This window comes from Mangifera indica, chromosome 6 (genome assembly GCF_011075055.1).
Source record: "Mangifera indica cultivar Alphonso chromosome 6, CATAS_Mindica_2.1, whole genome shotgun sequence".
In the NCBI taxonomy this organism is placed as follows: domain Eukaryota; kingdom Viridiplantae; phylum Streptophyta; class Magnoliopsida; order Sapindales; family Anacardiaceae; genus Mangifera; species Mangifera indica.
In genome coordinates, this window is record NC_058142.1 from 776,864 (window position 1) to 798,545 (window position 21,682).

General features: G+C 34.4%; 2 protein-coding genes across 2 annotated transcripts; both read left to right on the forward strand.

Annotated features, from left to right (window-relative positions):
* Window positions 1-1,070: 1,070 nt before the first annotated feature.
* LOC123219448 (leucine--tRNA ligase, chloroplastic/mitochondrial) lies at window positions 1,071-8,389 on the forward strand. Its single transcript, XM_044641426.1, has 20 exons — window positions 1,071-1,570; window positions 1,859-2,003; window positions 2,097-2,153; window positions 2,311-2,430; window positions 2,507-2,611; window positions 2,736-2,959; window positions 3,060-3,126; window positions 3,210-3,364; window positions 3,563-3,827; window positions 3,916-4,110; window positions 4,713-4,792; window positions 5,276-5,338; window positions 5,492-5,573; window positions 5,858-5,935; window positions 6,007-6,108; window positions 6,200-6,372; window positions 6,501-6,678; window positions 7,245-7,322; window positions 7,506-7,637; window positions 7,788-8,389. Exons 1-20 carry the CDS (start codon window positions 1,215-1,217, stop codon window positions 8,028-8,030), a joined length of 2,898 nt encoding a protein of 965 aa, XP_044497361.1. The 5' UTR covers window positions 1,071-1,214; the 3' UTR covers window positions 8,031-8,389.
* A 1,944-nt stretch (window positions 8,390-10,333) lies between these two features.
* Window positions 10,334-14,960, forward strand: LOC123219618 (glycosyltransferase BC10-like). The gene is made up of 11 exons (XM_044641622.1): window positions 10,334-10,508; window positions 10,603-10,913; window positions 11,011-11,127; window positions 11,481-11,581; window positions 11,726-11,797; window positions 12,121-12,202; window positions 12,316-12,396; window positions 12,916-12,957; window positions 13,528-13,587; window positions 13,791-13,937; window positions 14,348-14,960. Exons 1-11 carry the CDS (start codon window positions 10,466-10,468, stop codon window positions 14,525-14,527), a joined length of 1,236 nt encoding a protein of 411 aa, XP_044497557.1. The 5' UTR covers window positions 10,334-10,465; the 3' UTR covers window positions 14,528-14,960.
* Window positions 14,961-21,682: the final 6,722 nt, after the last annotated feature.

Consider the following 21,682-nt stretch of genomic DNA (forward strand, 5'->3'; position numbering starts at 1 on the left):
TCAATTATATTACATTGTATCATATAATACATATAATATATTATAAGATACTAATAACTATTGTGTTATTATCACTTTCCAATAACTTTAACAAAGTTATGTTAAAAAAATAAATTTTAATATTAGTTAACCGTTTATTAGATCAAAAAATTGAAACAATTAGGTTATATAATAGGCCAAAGGACTATGTCACCCACAAGTTTGGTTGCATATTCAAAGTCACACTCCAAGGTTTGAAAAATCCGAAATCTTATTCGTTGACCGATTGGGGTTAAAATTTTTTATTAAAAATATAGGTAAAATTGTTATTTTACTAATAATATTAAAAATAAAATTTATTATATTTTTGTTCCAAGATAAAGAAATTTGTTGCAATTTTTTTTTTTATGTGTCGGCCAACTATTTAGAGTAAAGAGAGGAAGTCATCGACGTTGAAAATGGTGGTTGGAGGGGTGAAGAAAAATTTAAGGGGAAAATATGACTTTTCAAAGTTTGAAAACCTTAGGTAAAAGTGAAGTTGTTAATTTTTAAAACTTATGAGAGAAAATCTAATTAATTTTATATATTTTTTAATATTATTAATAAAATAACGATTTTATCCCTATCTTTAATAGAAAATTTTAACTGTAATTACGTTATGGGTGAAATTTTAGATTTTTCAAACTCTGCGAGTATAACTTTGGGAACGCACTTAAACTTGAGTAGGATATAGTGCTTTAGCTTATATAATAACAATAAAATTATGTGTACAAACAATAATTTATTATCTTATAATTATATATTATTTTATCTTTAATTTAAAATTAACAATTTATATAAAGACACATAATTATTAATGTATACAGTTATGTATATAATATTATTTATATAATACATAATTTTAAACAATTAGGAGATGTAACGAAGAAGTTGTGCAAAGATTTGAATTCTTTATATAATAAAATTTTAAAATTCCAAATATTTAATTACAAAATAAAGTTTGGCGTATTGAATTGTTAAAAAAAAAAAAGAAAACTCATGTGCGATAAGATGTGGCTCTTAGCCCGAGCCCAAAATCAGAACATCAACAAGAAGAGGAACTAAAACAGCCAATCGGTTGACTTCAAGCACCAACACAACCACATTATCTCGACGCCTCTCACTTCAATCCAGCACCACTCTCCTCTTTCTTCATTCTTCACTCTCAATTTGATGCCCCAAAACCAGACAAAACGATGAACACACAACGCATTCCTACTCAAACATTACTTCCTCAATCTTTTTGTTTTCAAAAACACCCATTTTTCTTATCCTCACAAGCACAATTTCAACGTAAAAGACTAGCAACTTTTACCATAAAGAAGAGTAGCGGCTTTAGTGGCTTGACTAGGAGTAAGGTTAGAGACTCTGTGAGTGAAGTTGAAGAGAAAAAACTAGCAGAGCAACAAGTGGTGAAAAGGGCTTACCCATTTCATGAAATTGAGCCAAAATGGCAGAGTTTTTGGGAAAAGAATAAAACTTTTAGAACCCCAGATGAAATTGATACTTCTAAACCTAAGTTCTATGTTCTTGACATGTTCCCTTATCCCAGGTCGCTATTTCTCTCTCTCTTTATATTGTACTTGTGTGTGCAATTAAGAATTTAGAAATGGGAAGACTCAGTTGTGTATGTGTTTTAAGCATACGTCGTCTGTTGATGAGAATTTGATTGCTTTGCCTTTTATTTGATGAAATTTAGCAGCTGGGTTGTTCGAATATTGTTGTCGTTTTTGTTAGTTTTGTTGTTGTAATGTGTTACTTAATGGTCCTTGGTTTAGTAGCTATGTTTGTAATAGGAGGTTTATTGACGTTCTGCGAGTGGGTTTGATGGTTTGTGCAGTGGAGCCGGGTTACATGTAGGCCATCCACTGGGATATACAGCCACCGATATTTTAGCGAGGTTGAAACGGATGCAAGGTTGCAATGTTTTGCATCCAATGGGATGGGATGCATTTGGATTGCCTGCTGAGCAATATGCAATCGAGGTTATTCTGTGATTTTGATAGTATGTGGTTTACATCTGTGTATGTATAATCATTTTGTTGTTGTTATTCATTGGTTACTTGCATCATTGACAGACAGGAACTCACCCAAAACTCACAACATTGAGGAACATTAACCGCTTCCGCATGCAGGTTATGTGATTCAAATAATATGTGATTGATGCCTCTGTGTGTACTATTAAAATTATTTATTTCTGATAATGACTTTTACTAACTCAGCCTCATCAGTCTGATATTTTGGTGGTTACTATGCTTTTTTTCAAAGTGTTGATATTTAATTACTTTGCAGCTCAAGTCATTGGGTTTCTCATATGACTGGGATCGTGAAATTTCCACTATAGAACCAGATTATTATAAGTGGACCCAATGGATCTTTCTTCAACTGCTCAAGAGGGGATTGGCATACCAGGTATATGATTATTTGTAGTTCACAACTTTTTTTTTGGCTAGAAATCTAACATAATGGCCATCAAATCTCAATGTAGGCGGAAGTGCCAGTCAATTGGTGTCCTGCTCTTGGCACTGTCTTAGCAAATGAGGAGGTGGTGGATGGCGTTAGTGAGCGTGGGGGGCATCCGGTTATAAGAAAGGTATGCTTGTTTCATTATTGGTTATGTTTTCTACGACTTGCATTCAAGTTTTGGTAATCTTCTCTTGTTTTCTTTGTTTGAATGGTTTTATAATTTTACAGTATCATTGTTTATGACCAAGCAGCCAATGAGGCAATGGATGCTCAAGATTACTGCATATGCTGATCGCCTTCTTGAAGATTTAGATGACCTTGACTGGCCTGAAAGTGTGAAGGAAATGCAAAGGAACTGGATTGGGAGGTCTGAAGGGGCTGAACTGGACTTTTATGCTGTTGATAGTAATGGACAGAAAAGAGACATAAAAATTACTGTTTATACAACCAGGCCTGAGACCTTATTTGGAGCAACGTATGCAACTTAAGATTTTCTTCTTATTTTCTGCATTTGATTAATTTCGTGATTAGATGTATTTGGACTATAATTTATTATTATCGGTATCTGCATCCAGATATTTAGTTGTAGCGCCAGAGCATACCCTGTTGTCATCATTAGTATCGACACCACAGAGTAAAGATGTATGCTCCTCTGTTCTCCCACCCTGTTTTATTGAAAGGTTTTCTGAAAATGGAATTTAGAAGACAATAATTCTTGAATGCAGGTGGATGAATATAAAGAAATTGCCTCAAGAAAGAGTGATCTTGAGCGGACTGAGCTTCAGAAGGAAAAAACTGGGGTCTTCAGTGGTTGTTATGCTAGAAATCCAGCAAATGGGGAAGCAATACCAATATGGGTAGCAGACTATGTATTGGGAAGGTGTGCTTGTCTTTATTTTCTTTGTTTTAAACTTATCTGTTCATCAGTTGGCAGACCATCCTTGCATAAGTTTCCGCCTGTGTGTCTTGTCTACAAATTGAAGTGCATTGAATTGCCAGACAATTTTGTGTTCTTTAGTTGCTAATAAGTATTTACTGAGGTTTATCAACTTGATTTAAGTACTTGTTTTTGGTTCAGTTATGGAACAGGAGCAATTATGGCCGTGCCTGCGCATGACAGTCGTGATCATGAGTTTGCTTTGAAGTATGATATTCCAATATGTTCAGTTGTAACACCAGACGATGAAAGTTGTGTTGAATCTGGGAATGCTTACTCTGGTGAAGGCACTGTAATGAATTCATCAAATACAACATCAGGGCTTGACATCAATGGATTGAATTGCAAGGAAGCTGCTTCTAGAGTTATTGAGTGGGCTGAGAAAACTGGGAATGGAAAGAAAAAGGTTTGCTCTGTTTGTCTTGACCTTCACGTTTGCAATGGTTTTCTTGATAATTTTCTTTTAATTTGCATTGTTAATTGTCCATTTTCAGGTGAACTACAAGCTCAGGGACTGGCTTTTTGCTAGGCAACGTTATTGGGGGGAACCTATTCCTGTCATTTTCTTGGAGGGCACTAGTGAGAGTGTTCCACTTCATGAAACTGAATTGCCACTTACCCTACCAGAGCTGGATGATTTTACTCCCACTGGGACAGGAGAGCCACCGCTATCAAAGGCAGTGTCGTGGGTATATATTTTTTCCTTGGGTTCCATCAATGTCTGCAGTTGGCTCATGTGCCTTGCTTCATGGAGTTTTTTTCTTTTTTTTTCTAAATTTGTGGTAATATGCATATAAAATTAAGTGATTGGCTTAAATAAATGTGAATCACTATTTTTACTAAAAAGACTGCTGATTTATTCGCAGAAAATGGAAATGTTCAGCTATTTGAACAAAACATATATTTGTTTAAATTTTGGAAGCAATCAAGATCAAAATAGTATATGGTGGAACTATCTTCTACTAGATGCTAATGTTTTTTCATATTTAGATAAAGTTGTGAAACAAATCAACATTAAAAGCCTGGCTAATGATTGAGGTTGGTTGTTCTTTTCTGGGATTCCCACTTTTTGTTTGCTTTTTTGGTACCAATGTTGATTTTTTAAACTAAGATTGAGGGAAAAGAATTAACATAAACCACATGAAACACTTGCATGAGTTGTTGTCCTGCTTTGGAACTGTTGCTAACGCGAAGGCATTCTCTCTCTCTCTGTTTCTGTGTGTGTGTGTGTGTGTATTTGTGCGATCATATCGGTTAGCATTGTTTCCTACACTTTATGGTTGATTTTCAGGTTAATACCAGAGATCCTTCATCAGGAAAACCTGCTAGACGAGAAACAAGCACCATGCCACAGTGGGCTGGTTCTTGCTGGTAATTGTGTTTGTTATCACCTTCCTTAGTTGAATATTACCAGTTCATGGAAAATTGTTTTACATCTGTACTCTTCCATGTAATTTGACTGACACCAATTTTTTTTCCCTATTTTTGTATGATGTAAGTTTAGTCATTTTGTTTGTGTTGCAGTTGGAATATGCATGTCAGTTCAATTTATCACATAGTGTGAGTTATTAGTGTTTTAAATTGCTGATTAATCCATAATACTAAATGAAATCCATAATTGAATCACAATTTGACATCACGTTCTCTTTTTGAAAAATATCATTCATTGTTGTCCTTTCTCATTGGGTGTGACATCTATGGTTTATGTCATTGAGATGATTGTGGAATTTGGTCTTTCATAATATGATTTTAACATTTTTCTGACAAGCAGAGCTGACCTTCTGCTTTTTAAAGTTCTGATAATTTGTGAGCAGCTTGTTTGAGATCAGGCTTTTTATACCCTATCCATTTCAGGTACTATTTAAGGTTTATGGACCCAAAAAATTCTAAAGAACTAGTTGACAAAGCAAAAGAAAGGTAAGAGCAGCCTTTTTGACCAAGTTTTCCCTTGATCATTTTACATTCTGACTTGTCTTACACTGTTTTAAATCTCTAAATGAGTAAAATATAAGTTGCTATGTGGAACAAGTTTTGTTGGTTCCTTAGCTTTTACAACTATCTTATTTGAAGGTACTGGGGTCCAGTTGATGTTTATGTTGGTGGTGCTGAACATGCTGTTCTCCACTTGCTTTATTCTAGATTCTGGCACAAGGTTTGTAAATTAGTATCAGTTTTTATCCATGGCCCCTGTTTATGAAATTGTTTCATCTGTTATCATTTTTGTCAATGTATATCTCTCCATTCTTATTGTTACTAGCATGGGTTTTTTATACTTTTCCTATCCATTTCAGCCTCACTAGAACCCTCTGGGGAGAGAGTTCTAGTGTGGTTGGCAACAGTTAAAATTGACAGTTAACTGTTAACATCAAATTACAGGTTTTCAAATTTTATGGTGCATGTTGTGGCTTTTCTCTTATACATTTTGTTATTTTTCAGGTCCTTTATGACATTGGTGTGGTGTCGACCATAGAGCCTTTCAAGTGTGTCATAAACCAGGGGATTATCCTTGGGGAAGTAAGAAAGCTTACTTCTACTTGTATAATTAGATCTTCATCATTGGATGCTTCTTATGTTTGGAGTTGCAGGTTCAATATATGGCTTGTAAAGATGCTGATGGGAACTATGTATCTGCTGACTTCAGTGATCTGTCTAGTGAACATCATCAGGAAAGCATTCCTGAGGAGAAAGTATGTTCATTTACAGTGTTAGTATCTTTTTCTTTTTCATGTCATTCCAGTGATCTGTCTAGTGAGAGCATTTTTTTTTTTTTTATGTTAGGTCATGAAATCCGGGGACTCCTTTGTCCTAAAAGAGGATCCTAACATTCGTGTAATTGCTCGTGCCCACAAAATGAGTAAAAGTAGGGGAAATGTAGTCAATCCTGATGATGTTATTTCTGAGTATGGTGCAGATTCCCTTCGTTTATATGAAATGTTCATGGGGCCATTTAGGTAAACTTTTATTGATATCACTTAATGATCGGCATTACTTATTTTAATTAATCTGTGCATACAGGACGCACTGACAATATATAATTTTCTCTTATGTATTGTTGTTATTGATTCTGTTGTGCTTTCAGAGACTCCAAAACTTGGAATACAAGTGGTATTGAAGGTGTGCACCGATTTTTGGGAAGAACTTGGAGACTGATTGTTGGTTCACCTTTGCCCGATGGTACATTCAAAGATGGAAGTCTGATAACTGATGAACAACCTACTTCGGACCAACTTCGTGCCTTACATAAATGCATAGCTAAGGTATCTCAAATTTCTGAGATGCCTTTTCTTTTTATTTGTGCAAGTCCTTTTTTTTTTTTCAATACTGTCTTGCCCAATTGCAATTGACACACATTACATTGTGCCTGTGGTAACGTTTTAGTTTCTTAATGGGAAGTCTTGCCTGAAGATCTGGTATCATATTGCTATATTATCACATGCAACGGTGGAGCCAGGAAAACTACTTTCTTTTTTTTTTTGGGGGGGGTGTTGTGGTTGTGAAGTATATCACCTTCAACTAATAAAGTGGGTTTAGAGTAAAAAACTCAATTTACAAAGTTGCACCATTAGGGGTTCAAGCGTTGGGTTTAGAGAATGGGGTAGCCAAAATGTTAATAAGCGAACGTTCAGTGATAAAAATGATATATTTCTGTATAAAATTTGAAAATTCTTGTGGGGCCTAGGGTGACCACCCCTGATTACACAACAGTAAACATGTAGATGTCATAAAATTCTGAAAGGTGCTCTATTTGTTTGAAATCATCCATGTCAAATGGTGTTGAATATCTAATATAAATGTCTGATATGGAGTATATTTAACTTTGCAGGTGACTGAGGAGGTTGAAGGTACTCGGTTCAACACCGGTATATCTGCAATGATGGAGTTCATTAATGCAGCATATAAGGTTTTTCCCCTAGCTATTTGGTCCCGCAATCCAGTTTCTGTCTAGTTATATCCGCTTATTCAATGTTGTTTGATGGGGTGAAGAATGCCCCCTATTATTTTTCTTTCCTTCTCCAAACTTGTTTGAATTTCAAGCTTTTGTTCATTAATCGTTTTATCTGTTGTTTGCTTTTTGCCGTTTCAGTGGGATAAACATCCAAGAAAAATTATTGAACCATTTGTTATATTGCTGTCACCATACGCACCCCACATGGCGGAGGAGCTTTGGTTTCGAATGGGGCACTCGAATTCATTGGCATATGAGTCATTCCCCAAGGTAAAACACTCTCTTTCATGGTGTACTCCATATTCCTGAAGTAACAACAGCAATGCCATAGTGCATGTATAGGGCAAAACTTACCGAGCTATTGCTGAAACGATAGCATTGAAGATAGATGGACTTATTTCTTTGTTATAATAATTGCAGGCGGATCCCACTTACTTGAAGGACTCTACGATAGTCCTACCAATTCAGATCAACGGCAAGACAAGGGGTACTATTCAAGTCGATGAAGGATGTTCAGAAGAAGAAGCTTTCAGATTAGCTTCCCTAGATGAGAAACTCTCCAAGTTCATAGATGGCAAAACAATCAAAAAAAGAATCTATGTCCCAGGAAAGATCATGAACATAATTTTTGACCGTCAAAACACCAAGGTAGGTGCCAAATAATTACTACTTGCAGGAGACGTTGCCGGGCTTTCCAATCTTCAATTCAACGTCTGCACTGCAAATCAATAAAAAACATGAAAATCTTGCAAATTTTCAGCTCATTAGAATATATAAGAATGTGTCAAGGGGCATTTGCATGGAGTTGGCAAGCTTGCTTGTTTGCTTCAAAGAGGGAGCTTCTTCAAACACTGTACATAGAACTACCCAGATGCTTTAAAGCCACATTTTCTTCATTTAAATGCCCATCCACCAATTTTTAGCCATAACATTTAACTATGAAATGTGACCAACCACCTGTTATAAATTTTATAATATGGTGTAAAATCATATGTATTTTAGGTCAGGGTAGTTGAATTGTCTATACGTTGTGTATTGCAGATCTTATCTTATGATATATATATCTTTTAAAAAAATAATAAAAAATCTAACTGTTATATATTACCTTAAAAAATATTACAAATGCATTCTTAAATTCTAAAATATTTTGGATACATTTTGATCACCATATATCAATTTATATTGATAATGTCTACTGTAAAATGTGACATATTCATCATAACCATCTAATTTTTTTATGCATTTTAAAATATGTATTATATTTTAATACTTATGTTGTAACCATGTTGCTATTATTAATTTTAAAAGCTGGTCTAGAAATTCCGTTTTTGTGAAATGATTTGTATATGAAAATGACAGCATTTTCAACCCTAAAAAGCAACCTTTGACCCTTTTCTTGTCTTGGTGGCTATGCTTACCGACTTAACGGTGGACCAGTTCGATCGATACTCTTCTGTGTCTATTTTATCTCTGAACTTTGTGTCCTTGTATTATTTAGGTTACGAACACCCACTTTTTGACAAAAGCGTCAAAATCAAATTTAGAGCAAATTTCAATGTTTGAAATTAATGTTCAATCTAGCATGTACATCTCCATAGCATTAAATCAGAATGTTTTGGCTTGATGGTTAAAAAATAGAGCAATACTATATAAACTAACAAAATAGATAGGGTTAGTTTGATTGGATTTAAACCAAACAACTTTCGTTATGAATATCAATTTGGCTCAATTGAGCTTAGTTTAAGTTCGTTTAGATCATATTTAAACTAATCCAATTGAACTTAAGTTGAGAAATGTTTGGTTTGGTTAAATTAGTGAGTCGATCATTTGACTCTGATTAATTAGAGTTTAACTTATAATTCAAATCAAGTTAAACGATAATTAAAATAATATTATTTTAATCATTATAAAAATGACATTTTAATAATTAAATAAACAATGATATTTTGACACTTAAAATGTTGTTTTTTACACTTACGAAAATAACACCGTTTTTATAACGATTATAACAATGTCATTTTAAGTGTTAGAAACTTGAGTTACAAGCTCAAGTAAACCAACGAGGTACAAATACGAATTGAGATTTGAGTTTTGAACTTTTTTACTAAGCTCAAACTTCCCTTCAATATAATTTAATAAGCTTGAATCAAGTTTGGGTCATCCTATTATCTATTCGAGTCAAATTTTAATCAACTTATGTTTAGGTTTAGGGAGAAGGACTATTTCCCACCCAACTTTTGATGCGTTCTCACATTGCCACACACGGCAGATGAAAATCCAGTTTTCCCACCCGTGACCAAACTGCCGTCCAATTTTTCAGTTAGGGACAGGGGCAAAATCATCAAACGTATTCATTTTGTTAATACGTTAAATATTATTGTTGGAGGTAATATCTAAATAAAAACATGATAATTTGTCTCAACAAGGTGTCATCTCATGCTAGTGCAAGACTAAAAAGTCTCGGCCCAGAGGGCACAATCTGCAAAATGAAAAATAAAAATATGTACAAAAAAGCTTTTTTTTGATGGATTGACCCACAAAGCGCCTGGGTTTCCTTGTCAAAAAGTTTATGGAGACACGGCCTAAAGACTATGGGACATGCACAGATGTTATTATCTGGGTAGACTAATATAATTCAATTTGTGGTACAAAAAACAGCATCAAATTAGGCATTGGGTTCGCAGAGAATGTATCAACTCACAAAAATATAATATAAATATTCATATAAAATATGACATAAATGCCCTCACAAGGTCTGGTCTAATTTGACCACCAAAGCCCGTATCATACCAAATTTCCCCTTTGATTTCGCCGTTTCTTTGATCAGTCTCTACTCAACGTCAACTAACAGCGTACCCACCATCACAATCAAGAAAATGCAGACTCACCCCTAAACATTTTCTTGACACTATACGATTCTAAATGTTTTGATTTTATAAAATAAACAACCCCGGAGACCCGGGACAACGTGTGGCCCATACGACAGAAAACGACACCGTTTAATTCACCCTCAATCTCTGGCCTTCAAAACACGCACCCGCACGACACTACAGTGGAAAAAGTTTGTTACTTTCCCACGATTTTAAATTCCGAAACTGATGCTTTCTGTGTCTCTCTCCAAAGAAACCCAAACCCTTCAATGTAATTTGTACAAAACATATTTACTTTGCTTTTCAGTCTTTATTTTCTTATATGAACGACTCTTAGCGGTTGCTTTCATTCTTTCAATTTCAAGGCGGAGCGAAAACCACGGCAAAACCAACGACGACTTCTATCATGACGAAAAAACCCGTGTCGGTGCAGGTCCACCACGTCATCTGGGTGAGCTGGAAGCTGGTGATCTTACTCTGCGTCCTGGTTTCTTTCGTTGCTTTGTTTCGGCTCCACATTCAATACGAAGTCCCCTCGTCCAGTGCAGCGCCGTTTCGTCGCGTTGTGAGATCTCGAGGTCCGAACGATGGCTTCAAGGGGCCGGATAAGATCGCTTTTTTGTTCCTTGTTCGCCGTGACCTGCCTCTTGACTTTCTTTGGGAGAGTTTCTTTGAGGTGCGGTAAATATTTTGACAAAAAAACTGTTGTTTTTATGTGAGTTTTGTTGCGGGTTTTTGTAAAAATGACAGTTGTTTCGGTGATTGCAACGTAGAACGCTGCGGTGGCGAATTTTTCGATTTATATACACACTGCGCCGGGGTTTGTGTTCGATGAGTCTACTACGAGGTCAAAGTTCTTTTATGGTCGCCAATTGAGTAATAGTATTCAGGTGAGGATGATGTTCAATCAAAGAAAAATATTTTATTGTTTTTGCATCTGTTTGATTTCTGGGAAAATGGTGTAAAATAAGCGGTAAAAAAGAAAAAGAGAAGTAGACTTCATTTTTTTTTTTATTTAGATGTCTTTGCTTTTTTTTTTTTTTTTGTTGGAGAGAGTAAAATGAACTATCATCTGTCAATTAATCACACTGTAGTTTAGTTTGGAAAATATTTCTGTTTATTTAAATTTTACATTTCTTAGTTACTGAAAGTAATACTTTTTCTGAAATGTTTGTTTTGACCTTGAATTGAGTTTATTTAAAAATGGTGATTGTGAGTGAAGAAATGACATGCTGTGTCTCAGGTGGGATGGGGAGAATCAAGTATGATTGCAGCAGAGAGATTGTTACTTGAAGCTGCCTTAGAGGATCCTGCAAATCAAAGATTTGTGCTTGTCTCTGACAGGTCACCACCCCAACCCCACCCCCCCAAAAAAAAAAAGTTTGATTGAATTTGATTTGTTTTTTATTTTTGATGATGCGGGTTTTTGAAGAAAGATTGCTTTGACAATGGCTTATATGTCTATGTCTTTTCCCCTCCATATCGCAGTTGTGTACCCTTGTACAACTTTAGCTATGTATACAACTATCTAATGGCTTCTCCAAGGAGTTTCGTGGACAGGTAGATGGAAGACTTTGATTCTTGAGGTGCCTAGCATTGATTATTTAAATATGGTTCATATCAATGGAAATTGTATATCTGGATGAGTGTGTCAATATTTTGAGCTGCTTGAAGAATGGTACTATAGCCATTATTGTTTTTGGCTGTGACATGCTGATCAGTTCAATTATATTTAATGCACCTTCTTTAATGTAATTTATTGAATTTCAGAGGATTTCAATCTTCTGCATTTGTTATATTACGATTCTTCATGAAATTTTATATGTGGATGAGTGTGTCAATAATTTAAAGATGAAATTACAGTGTTACCTTTGTGTTTATAGCTTTCTTGATGGGAAGGAAGGCCGCTACCACCCAAAAATGTCACCTGTCATACCGAAAGAGCAATGGCGAAAAGGATCCCAGGTCATTATTTTTCATTATATCGTATTTATCATTATATTGTCAAGTATAGGACACACATTTGTTCTTCCGCCCTAAGCATAATTTACCTACTGACTTGGATTAATTTGATACAGTGGATCTCTTTAATACGAAGCCATGCAGAAGTTATTGTAGATGATGAGATCATTTTCCCAGTCTTTAAGAAACTTTGCAAGGTATGCAGTTAAACAATATTCTGTCTCAAATCTGGTACAATAATATTTATGGCATGTTTCACTGAATTATGAGCCCTTAGCGTTCATGAACAATGTTACCATAACCAATATTGTTTTTGGTTGTGACATGTTGATCGGTTCAATTATATTTAATGTGCCTTATGTAATGTAATTTATTGAATTTCAAAGGATTTCAGTCTTTTGCAATTTTTATTAAATACATTGAGGCTGAACAATATTTTACAAAATTAAGCATAACCATATACACCATCTTCTCCACAAGTTGAACTTTTTGAATGAAACATTTTTCTTATTACTGATTAATGGCACATTGTGTCTGATTTTGCTAGTATGACATGCATGTTGGTAAGTGTTTCCATGGGCAGGGCACATACCTCTTGGTCTTCACCATAAAGCAATTGCCACTCGTAAACTAAAAATTTTCAATTTCTTGTCTAGGGTGTTAAATCTGTATATCATCTGAACAGTACATGGACTAACTTATATCCCTATTTACAGCGACGCCCGCCTGTAGATGCTAGCAAGGGAAAGCTTAATCTGGTAAGACAGCTTCACCTCTAATTTGAGTTGTGATAAAAATAACGCCCTGAACTTTATATGTTATATGCATTAATTTGTATGCATATTTTATATTGTTTCATATGTGTTGGTACCTTAATACACAATATGGGAATAGCTTCTGATTTGGGGCTGAAGTTCAGAATTTGAACATTAAGTGCTTGCATTGCAAGGGTTTGGTTGCCAGCAACACATGTAAACCCCTGTCATCATTATTGTTTGGTAAACCACCGTTAAGCTTGGAAAATTCTTAACTGATAGGTAAAGGTCCATAAATATTATTTAAGCTCTAATACTCCCATGAAGGTCAGGGTTGGATTTAGTCAGCATGTTTGTGACGTAAATCAAATATAAGGCCCCTTGGTCAAATAAGCTTTGATGTGAGATGGCGTACTATCAATCTTAACAGCTTAGATTAAATGTTCATTTTATAGGCTTACTTGTAGTCTCTGCTCTTGTTCCTTTTGATCTATAACTTAAGCTCTTTATAATTTCCTTCTTTTTTAAGTAATTGTTAAGATTTTCTTATTTGGGTATCACTGCTAAATTCAGAAACTTCAAAAGCAGCACAATTGCATTCCAGATGAACACTATGTGCAGACACTGCTTGCGGTAAGCTAAATTCTTGTTTCATCTTCTTGTCAGTCTTTCACAATGTTTTCAATATGCTATAGTGGTTCTTCCTGGTGTTGTTTTCTTGTCACTCCTTTCCTGTTCATGTATACTATTCTAAACCTTTTGTGTGTACTTATAACATTGTTATTACTGTTTCTTTGAGTGTAATTAGTTGCTTTTTCTCTACATTCTCTTGCTAGATGTGTGGGCTTGAAGGTGAACTTGAACGTAGAACATTGACCTATACCCAGTGGAATCAGTCTGCTGCAAAGATGGAGAATAAAGGTTGGCATCCTACTACATTCACCTATGCTAATGCTGGGCCTCAAAAGATCAAGGAAATAAAGGTTATTATTTTACCCCATTTATCCTATATTTTTTCTTTTTACATTGTTCTGTGCTTCCCCTTCAGTACAAATCCGTGGTATACTTCTACTGCACCATTTTGTTTGTTGCCGTGCTGAAGGGCCTTTCTGTTTCTAATTATTTGGCTTACTCTTAGGATAATTGTACATGTCATTTAAGCGGTTATTTGTGAGTCCTTGGCTGGCTATGTTTTACTGTTAAAACAAAGTTTTCTTCAAACTTGCAGAGTGCTTGGATCTCAGCATATAGTTTTTATGTGGGTCAATTATATTATTTTATGCTTTTGTTTTATTTTGTCCCTTTTAAGCCGGTTTTGGAGACCATTGTTTTGGCTGTTCTTTCCTTTTGGTACTAAATGTTTAATTTTTATTCATTTTGTTTTATTGAACAGCATATCAACCATGTATACTATGAGACTGAATTCCGGACAGAGTGGTGTCGGACTAACAACAAATCAGTTCCCTGCTTTTTGTTTGCAAGGAAGTTTTCTCGTGGAGCTGCCATGCGCCTTCTGAGCGAGGGTGTAGTTGGCCCCTTTGATACATCTGCATTATTAAATGCATCCTGGTGATCTTTGATAGGTAATCAACTGACCCACTCCAAAACATAATCTGGGTAGCCAGCTGGTAGCCCACTGTAGTTCTACAGATTCACCACACAATCATATAGGCTGAGAAGATTTTGATACCAAGACAATCAAAACAGAAGAAGCAACTAATTTTTAGAGCATATAAACTGGATGAACACTGAATATTGGAGCGAATCTGAAAGCCATTATTTCTAGCCTGCCTGGAGGTTTTACAAAGAATTAATGTAATTGTGCCTGCTCTGATCCAACAACTCCTTCAACAGGTTAGAAGGAAACAGCAAATCTGTCACTTATTATTATTATTTTTTTCTGTAGGTTCATTGTTGTAGCACAAAACTTACATACAGTTACAGTAGTATTAAGGGGTTCAACTCAGTAAATAATTGAAATAATATACAAAATATTTCTTTTGCAAGCACAGATCTATTAGTATATACATTGGTCATATTTATTTGGTTGCATTTCCTCCTAACTTCTTGCCCTTTGCACCAGTCAGCACATTTGTGGCTGACTGATAGCCTTACAAGTGCAGAGGAGAAAACCTGCAAAAGTGGTTTTTATGATCTGCAAACTTATGAGCAGCCGGTGTCATGCCAGGATCTCTAGTTATGCTGGATTCACTCTCACAAACAATATGTCACGGCACCTTGAGTACACGCATCCTTGGGGTTCAACTTTGTTACACCCATTATGGGTATAAGGTTATTAGTTTTATGTGCTGTGGTTTCATCAGGAGAGCGGTTTCACCTCCTGATCAGCTCATGTGAAGATGATCTAGTCTTTTTGTTAATTGCACATGGTTCCACTCTTGTACTCTGTACTCCTGGAGTAATTTCTCACTCTTAATTTCACTATAAAACCAACATTCATTTATGCTCTGTGTCATGATGGTTCGCTTTGAACCATGACACTCCCCGCTCAATTGTGAGCATGTTCTCGTGTGCATCTTTTGTAAACATCAACTTCAGACTTTCAAAGATTTGGATTGGGAGACATCACACTTGGCTAAAGGGACACCCACATTTTGAGCGTAATTACTTTTGCCTTTGGCATACACAAACATCTACTACCATACCTCAACTTTGCTTCAAAACTTAGAAGTCTCGATAATTGGGAGGATATGCCCCAAACCACGCAAGTTATAATGTTATTTAGTTATATAATATTCTAATTTTCATATCAATAGTATTACGTCTCCAGTTTGACCACTGATCAAACTTCTTAATCGGGGTAATATTGCTCTTCTCTTATTTGATAAACGTTTTCTCTTTCATTTAAAGTCACTCTCAACTTTAATATGATTCTTAACATTTGCTTATTTCTCATTTTAGATGGGAATTTTTTTAATCATTTTCAACATTTGTTTTATTTTTTATCTCTTTTATAATAATAATAATAATAATAAAAAAGAGGTAAGTAACTATGTGGGAATTTAGAGGGACAGTGGAAAAATAAAAGGGCAGATCACTTTAATCCACCCACTTTTTACACCTTTTTCTTTATTTGTTTTTGAAAATTACATTGAATTCTCTTATAATAATAATCACTTACCTGACCAAAGTCCTTATCTTATTAATTACTGGTAAAGTTAATAATAGTAAAGGGTATAAAAATTGGGGGATTAAAGAAATTTGCCCTTTTTTTTTTGTTTTTTCCACTGTCTCTCTAAATGATAATTCATCATTTTGATAGCTACCTCTAAATGATAATTCAATCACAAAAAAAAGTCTTGAAAATAAGTTTATCATTTTCATTAGATATTTAGTATTTCTTTTATTTTAAATTTGCTTAGATTCTATTGGATAGATACATGAGCATTATTTGTACTGATATGGTACCTATTTTCTTCTTACACAACCCACCCAAAATTTTTCCTATTCACTTTCATAATAAATATTATCTGAAAAGAGTGTTTTATAACCTGTTCAAGATTGATAAATCTAATCCAAATAATGATTGACCACAATTTTACTGTTTGACCAGGCCATCGTACTAACAACATCATCATTTATTTTAATAAAAAATTTCTTTTCAATTGATATAGAAAATGGGAAGACTTGAACTGGGACGTAGGGAGTATCAATTCTTTCAATTAATGGAAGAAGATGAGAATGGAACCTTGTTTTGAAATTGTGACATGGCATAGACACATCTAGACTAGATATATTTATTTATTATTCATCATTATCTAATAGATATAGGCCAAAGGACTATTTCCCACCGAAAGTATGTGTATTTTTCAAGTTTTTTCTCGTTAATTTTAAAAATTTTATTTACCTACCCATAAACTGTTAAAATTAACTGAGTCAGTTAGTTATATCATTTTCCTCTTATAAACCTTAAAAACTAATAATTTCACCTCAATCTAAGTTTTAAAAAACAATATTTTTCCCCCTAAGATTTCTAATTTTCAGATTTAATTTTTCTGTGCCATTTCTTCCTCTCCGGTGACCTCCAAGCAACGCCTTTTCCTCTCTGATGTGGTCTCTTTCAGGAAACTCTTCTGGGAGTGGTCGTCGACAAAGATGAGACATCGCCTGGAGGTCATCGGAGAGAAAGAAACGACACTGAAAAATTGAATCTGAAAATTGGAAATCCTAGGGGAGAAAATGTTGTTTTTTAAAACTTGGGTTGGGGTAAAATTATTAGTTTTTAGGGTTTAGGAGAGAAAATTAAATCAAATTTAAGTTTATTTTTTATAATACAGATAAAATGATGATTTTACTCTTAAAACCGTTAGTTTTAATCGTTTACATGTGGATAAATGAGATTTTCAAAGTTAACGGAAGGAATCTTAACAAAACGACATACCTTGGGTGGGACATAGTCCTTTGGCCAATAGATATATTTATCAAATGCTAGTTTAAAATTTTAATTATAACAAATTAATATTATTAATCTCTTTTGAGTTGTTTCAACACTTGATTTGAGTCTAAGCTTAAAAATATGAAATATAACTGTAAAAAAAATGCAATTCCACATGTTTAAACCCTTTTAGAAAAATATAATAATAACCAAAATATTTGCAACAATGATACTTCCAACTCCCAACTGCTTACGAGAGAAAATAATTCAGATAGAGAATCATATAACAATGGTGTAAATAATCATTAAACAATAACGTTATAAATACTTTATTGATAATATTATTTTTACACATTTCTCTTGTTTACATGGCGGCATATTCTCCTTACTTCACCCTTTCCGTTGGTAAGCACACCTGATTAAGATAACCTGACAAATGCAGAGGAAAATGCCTGGAAAAAGTACTTTTTATCAGAAGCAAACTTATGAACAATGGTTGCAGTGCGAGAGTCTCTTGAAAGGCTCGAGTCCACCACAACAAGCCCTTGCCCATCATGATGTCTCTGTAGTACTGGTTGTCAAAGACCAGTGGGGTCAAGTCATTGGGAGGAACTGACAGATTTGTCCGTGGAGGTCTTGTTGGGCATGCAAGTTTTAGTGGCTGTAGATAGCCTTCATTCATCTCATCTCCTGGATGTGGAGCATACAATCCCTCAACTATGTTTGTGCAGTGTCCAAGGCCTAGTGCATGCGCACCTGCAACGAAGTGAAAGCAGTTTATGTTGTCAGTCTAGTAAATTCCCACTTCGTATATTTAACACTTTTTGGTAAATTTTACAGAGATAAAATATAAAGAAGATGCTAAATATATAAGGATGTCCCACATCGTATTAGGATACTATCATAATATTAGTTAAATAAATTATAATTTTTTAAATTACCAAAATATATTTTAGATTATAAAGTTTAAAAATAAAATCATAAACTACCTTATTTAAAATAGACAATATTTTAATAGATGACCATATTTTTGTACCAAAATATTATAAATAATATCAGTAACATCATTTTCATATCTTTTGAGGATATTAATAAAAAAAAATTTGTAAGTTTTAAAACTAGTAAAGATGTTGGGTGTGTATGAATATTTTACATTGCACTTGACATTGCAAGGATACTAATAAGAAAATGTTTGTTAAAAAACGTGTGAGCTCTTAATTTAACAATAGATTAAATAATTGGTTAAATAATCGAAAGAAATGTTAGAGTTGGATATGTATACAGATCTCACATTCTACTATGATAGACTATGGGAGAGATGCTAAATATGTATAGACATCACATTCCACTATAATAGACTACATGTGTAAAACAAATACTCTCTTACTAGTGAGCCAGTCTAGTAGACTAGAGACGTTACATAACATTCTCAAGCTGGTAAGAATAAAAGAATCGTTATCTAAGATGGTGACTGATTCCTCGAGGTTCATTCCTCTAGAGCTGAAGATAGGACGTAATTGGTCAGCTGTAATTCCTGAAGAAATAAGATGAGTGTCAGCTTGTTGGTGACCGCAAGTGGTGGAGTCCTTTCTTCCAAGAGGAATCTGAATTTGTGGTCCTCCGGAGTGACACTGATTCCCTGGCAGCTAAAACAATTATGTCTGCACAAGAAACCTGCCCAGGACACACGGCTTCTAATATGGTTTTAATATGTTGAATATTTTCTCGATGTCTAACACCAAAGTTCTTGGAAGAAACCATTTCGGAATCATGGGTCAAGCCATCATTATCAAGCAAGATCGATGCATCACAACCCTACGTTATAACAAAATCCGTAAGTGCAAGATTATACAAGGAAACATAATATTAAAATTTAAGCTAGATCAAACATGAGGTTAATATAATTTTAAATGTAAGGTATAAAACTTGAATCTTATATTGAAAAGTATGAATTTTTAATATAGAATTATATAATTCTAAGTCTTTTCAATCTTTACGACTAGTTTTTTGAATGTAGTTTTTCAATGTTTATACCATTTGGTATGATAGTCATTATCATATGTTAGAAACCATACTTTTTGACTAGGAATCCAAGTCTCATACCTTTTTAATTTAGAATTTAAGTTTCATACATTGCATTTGAAATCATAACAGAAAACTCTACTCCCTACTCCGGGGTAAGAACAGTTTAAATAAGTGTATCCTAGGCAAAGAATTACCTGAACTTAGCAGTCATGAAACAGAAGCCTGAGAAAAGCAGCAGGTGCTGAGGCATCAAAGAAGGAAATGCTGAGAATTTCCTTTTTGACAATGGCTTCTAAACATGGACATGAATACTTGTAATAGTCATAAGCAAGTTGTGCTTCTTTAACTTTAATTGAGACCTCTACAGTCTCCATCAATGCTGCTAACAGAAAAATTGCAGAATAGCTTCCCATTCTCTCACTATCCAGAGACACAATTGGAGAGATAGAGGAAACTTTGTAATAAGAGTGGATATATATATATATATATATATATATATATATATATATATATATATATATATATATATATAGCTGCGTGGGGGTCAGGGAGATTTTGGAAGCTTGTAAGCCTTTAACAAATTGCTTCAATACATCTTGGACCATGATCCAATGGGAGTCACAAGGGGTAACGTTACCCCTGTTACACTATTCTATCACAAGAATCTTGATTGTCTTTATAAATTTTCCCAGCTTTGTCTTCAAAATCCAGGCCTGTGAATAGTGCCAACTAGTCTCTTAAGTACGATAAATACTGAAATTACTTTATCCGAAATTTTGCAGCAGTAATTCCCAGAACGATCATCAATCTATACAGCTTATTTTCATGAGTCTCTGTTGCTTCTTGACCTTTGTGTAGAAGTGGAATGGAACCCGTGGCGGCAGAGAGAGACTAGATTTCCAGGATGGACCAAACAATGTATTAACATGGAAAAAATAATTCAAACAGCAAGGGGAAATGGCCTAGGTGTTAGCGTGTTGGTGTGAGAAAAAGTCTACTGTTTGAATTAGCTTTTGGGTGGGAGAAATCTAACTACACAAAACATTGGCATTAGAGTTTGACTGTAACAACTCCACTAAACGGTCACAGGAGTGATTGGCTGATGTGAAGCTCCAACCAATAATAGCTCATAACTCCTTTGCATGACTTGTTACGAGAGGTGTCAAAATAAGTGTGAGAAAAAATCTCACCTTTTAAACTAGTTTTCAAGATGAAAGGTGTTCAATAGTATTTGACAGTAATAAGTTTATGTAAATATAGCCTGTCAAAGATCTCATCAATAGAATTTGATTTGAATTAAGTTAACTATACTCAATGTTTAGCTCCATTCGAATCAAAGTTGAGCTAAAATTTTAATTCGAGTTGGACTCAAATCATTCTTTTTTGATACTGTTCATCTAAGTGACATTATTTATCTAATTAACAATCTCTTTGGTTAGATTAAACAAATTCAAGCTAACCATTATGAATCCAAACCAAACTTGAACTTATCCATGTTCAGGCGCAGCTTTAGTCCAGCAATCTGGATGTTAACTTACCACTACACTGTTGTTGCTACAAAAATACTTCGGAAAACAAGTTGCTGAATCACTATTTCCAGCTTACTAAATGAATGCGGCAAATTAGTTGGTGGCTGGAAATTTGTCGGTCGTGAATAACTGTTAATAACCGCAAATATTTTTTCGGAGCATATGAGTTTATGCATACCGTTTAATTATTCAACAAACGATTGTTTTTTTTTTTTTTCTCGGTTTCTAACAGCTGCTTGAAGAACATTGAGAAGATCTTACTTCGCTTAGACATAGCCTAACATAAAAGGTAAAAAAATTGTAACGTAGAAAAGCTGCCTCAAACAACTAGGAAAGAAAGAGGGTGTATGCATTTATATTTCATAAATATTCCGGAGATTGTTAGCTACAAGTAGATTAAATACATTGGAGTTGACAACCACTTTGTTAATAAGATGTTATGCTAATCCATAGGACACTGTTCTCGAGCCTGTAAAAGAGGCAACTTTAGGATTTTTTTTTTCCTTTTAAGAAAGGATCTAAATAAGGTTTGTGTTATGGATAGTATATAAACATATTATTTTCTTGCATAAATGAAATAATATGACTCTATTAGAGATAACCTTATTTTGGGTGAGCTAGAATCAATTAAACATGTTTTCTCTTTACTATGTGCTCTATATTGGGTGAATCATAATAAATTGTGTATGCTTTCTCTTTACTTTGCGGTTGTTTCATTTATTTACAATAAAGAGTGAATAAATACTGTACTTAAACAAACCAAGCCAAGCAGCGCATG

Bases quoted from the DNA above. Each gene is read 5' to 3' on its own strand.
- LOC123219448 (XM_044641426.1), top strand. From the start codon at position 1,215: ATGAACACACAACGCATTCCTACTCAAACATTACTTCCTCAATCTTTT. The intron at 2,431-2,506 runs GTATATGATTAT...ATCTCAATGTAG, and splicing joins AGAGGGGATTGGCATACCAG to GCGGAAGTGCCAGTCAATTG. The intron at 3,828-3,915 runs GTTTGCTCTGTT...GTCCATTTTCAG, and splicing joins CTGGGAATGGAAAGAAAAAG to GTGAACTACAAGCTCAGGGA.
- LOC123219618 (XM_044641622.1), top strand. From the start codon at position 10,466: ATGCTTTCTGTGTCTCTCTCCAAAGAAACCCAAACCCTTCAAT. The intron at 12,397-12,915 runs GTATGCAGTTAA...CCCTATTTACAG, and splicing joins TCTTTAAGAAACTTTGCAAG to CGACGCCCGCCTGTAGATGC. The intron at 13,588-13,790 runs GTAAGCTAAATT...TTCTCTTGCTAG, and splicing joins ATGTGCAGACACTGCTTGCG to ATGTGTGGGCTTGAAGGTGA.